The sequence below is a fragment of the Vicia villosa genome, linkage group LG4 (assembly GCF_029867415.1).
Source record: "Vicia villosa cultivar HV-30 ecotype Madison, WI linkage group LG4, Vvil1.0, whole genome shotgun sequence".
NCBI lineage: Eukaryota > Viridiplantae > Streptophyta > Magnoliopsida > Fabales > Fabaceae > Vicia > Vicia villosa.
In genome coordinates, this window is record NC_081183.1 from 28,271,626 (window position 1) to 28,273,613 (window position 1,988).

The following is a 1,988-nucleotide window of genomic DNA, read 5'->3' on the forward strand; positions in this document are numbered from 1 at the left end:
CAAAACCTACAAAAGCTTGCATGTCGTCTTTCACCATCCTTGTACCTAAAATAAAAAATCCACAATCTTTGAAAGAATACCGGCCCATATGCTTAGTTGGAAGTATGTACAAGATTTTGGCAAAGTTGTTGGTGGCTAGAGTGAGAAGTGTGGTTGGAAAGTTAGTTTCGTCTAATCAAACGGCTTTTATACCAGGGAGAAACATTTTCGGATGGTGTTCTAGTTGTGAATGAGGTGTTGGATATAGCCAAAAGGGAGAAAAGAATTTGTGTGGTGTTGAAAGTAGACTTTGAGAAGGCGTATGATAGAGTGAGTTGGAATTTTATTAGATATGTCCTAAAAAGAATGGAGTTTGGTGACCGTTTGATGAGATGGATGGATTGTTGTATTTTTCTAGCACAATGTCCGTTCTTGTAAATGGTAGCGCAACAAAGGACTTTATTATGGAGAAAGGCTTTCGTCAAGGAGATCTTTTGTCTCCTTTTTTGTTCGTCTTAGTCATGGAGGTCCTCACAGCCTTATTGAAGAAATCAAAAGAAATAGGTGAATTTCGTGATTTTAGGATCAAAGGTGAGAAGGAGGTGGATTTGCTACAATTTGCGGACGACACAATTTTTATAGCCGAAGGAGATACCGCAAACCTATGGAGTTTGAAAGCTATCCTTAGAGGTTTTGAATTGATGTCGGGCTTGCGGATTAATTTTCATAAGAGTAATTTCTTTGGAATTAAAGTGGGTGAATTGTACTTGGAAGCCGCATCTTCTTTCCTTTCTTGTAAAGTGGGGTCCTTGCCGTTCAAATTCCTTGGAGTGAGGGTGGGTGATAATCCTAGAAAGCTATCGATGTGGAAAGATCTTTTAATGATGTTAAGAAAAAGATTGTCCGTTTGGTGAGGTAAGCATCTTAGCATGGCGGGTAGGGTGGTGTTGGTTAATTTCGTTCTTAATGCAATTCCGATTTATTTGCTTTCTTTTTACAAGGCCCCTGTGAAGGTGTTGAATGAGATTAAATAAATTCAAAGTAATTTTCTTTGGGGTGTAGGGGAGGGAAAAAATTTGATTAATTGGGTGTGTTGGGATACGGTGTGTAAATCGCGGAAAGAAGGAGGATTGGGAGTTAAAAATGTGGAAATTATGAATGTGGCTTTGCTTAGTAAATGGAAGTGGAGAATTCTTACGGATAAGGAGGCGGTGTGGCATGAAATTCTAGAGGCGAGAGATGGTAATACGAATTTGAAAGTTTTGATATGGGATGTGTCAGTGGTAGATAAGAAAGACTCTATTTGGTGGAGAGATTTAGTAATATCGGACAATTATGAGAATCTCCTCTTCGACCACTTCACGGGTGCAATTGAGTGTAGCGTTGGAAATGGGGCTAACATACCTTTGTGGTATGCAGCTTGGACGGGACAGAAATCTTTGATGGAAGCATTTCCCAATCTTTTCGTTTTGTCTGGAAACCATTCGGTCACGGTTAATTGTGCAGGTAATTTTGATGGAGGTCGCTAGAATTGGTCTTTAGAGTCCCTGTTCGAGACTGACAGTGAAGCTGCTAGAGTTGCGGCTGAGGCTGGTTTAGCAGTCGAGAACGATGCTGCTGAGGCAGACAATTCCAAACATTCCGCCGCGTCTGGGCAGTCGCTGCTGGCGTCATTTCAGCAGCTGGCTGTTTGCATACAACAGCATACAGTAAAGGCTCATGAAGAGGATGGCTTTGTTTGGAGATTAAATTCGAATGGTACTTTTTTGGTTAAACTTGCTATGACCGTTTCAAAGCAAAACTATCGGGGCCGCCTTTGGATCATAAAAAGGTATCGGCTTTATCCTATCTTTGGAAGATAAAAGTACCTTCGAAAATCTTATTTTTTGGTTGGAGATTTATTCACAACAGAATTGCTACTAGAGATCAATTGGTGAGAAGGGGAATTTTGGTAGAGGGAAATGCTTCCATTTGTGTGCTTTATTTATCGGAGGAAGAAACTATTTCGC

General features: G+C 40.4%; 1 protein-coding gene across 1 annotated transcript; it reads left to right on the forward strand.

The window, feature by feature from the left end:
* Positions 1-401: 401 nt before the first annotated feature.
* On the forward strand, positions 402-893 carry LOC131596951 (uncharacterized mitochondrial protein AtMg01250-like). Its single transcript, XM_058869676.1, has one exon. The coding sequence runs from the start codon at positions 402-404 to the stop codon at positions 891-893; it is 492 nt and encodes a 163-aa protein (XP_058725659.1).
* The last annotated feature ends 1,095 nt before the right edge of the window (positions 894-1,988 follow it).

What these genes read in the sequence shown, in the direction of transcription:
- LOC131596951 (XM_058869676.1), top strand. Translation starts at nt 402, where the DNA reads ATGTCCGTTCTTGTAAATGGTAGCGCAACAAAGGACTTTATTATGGAG.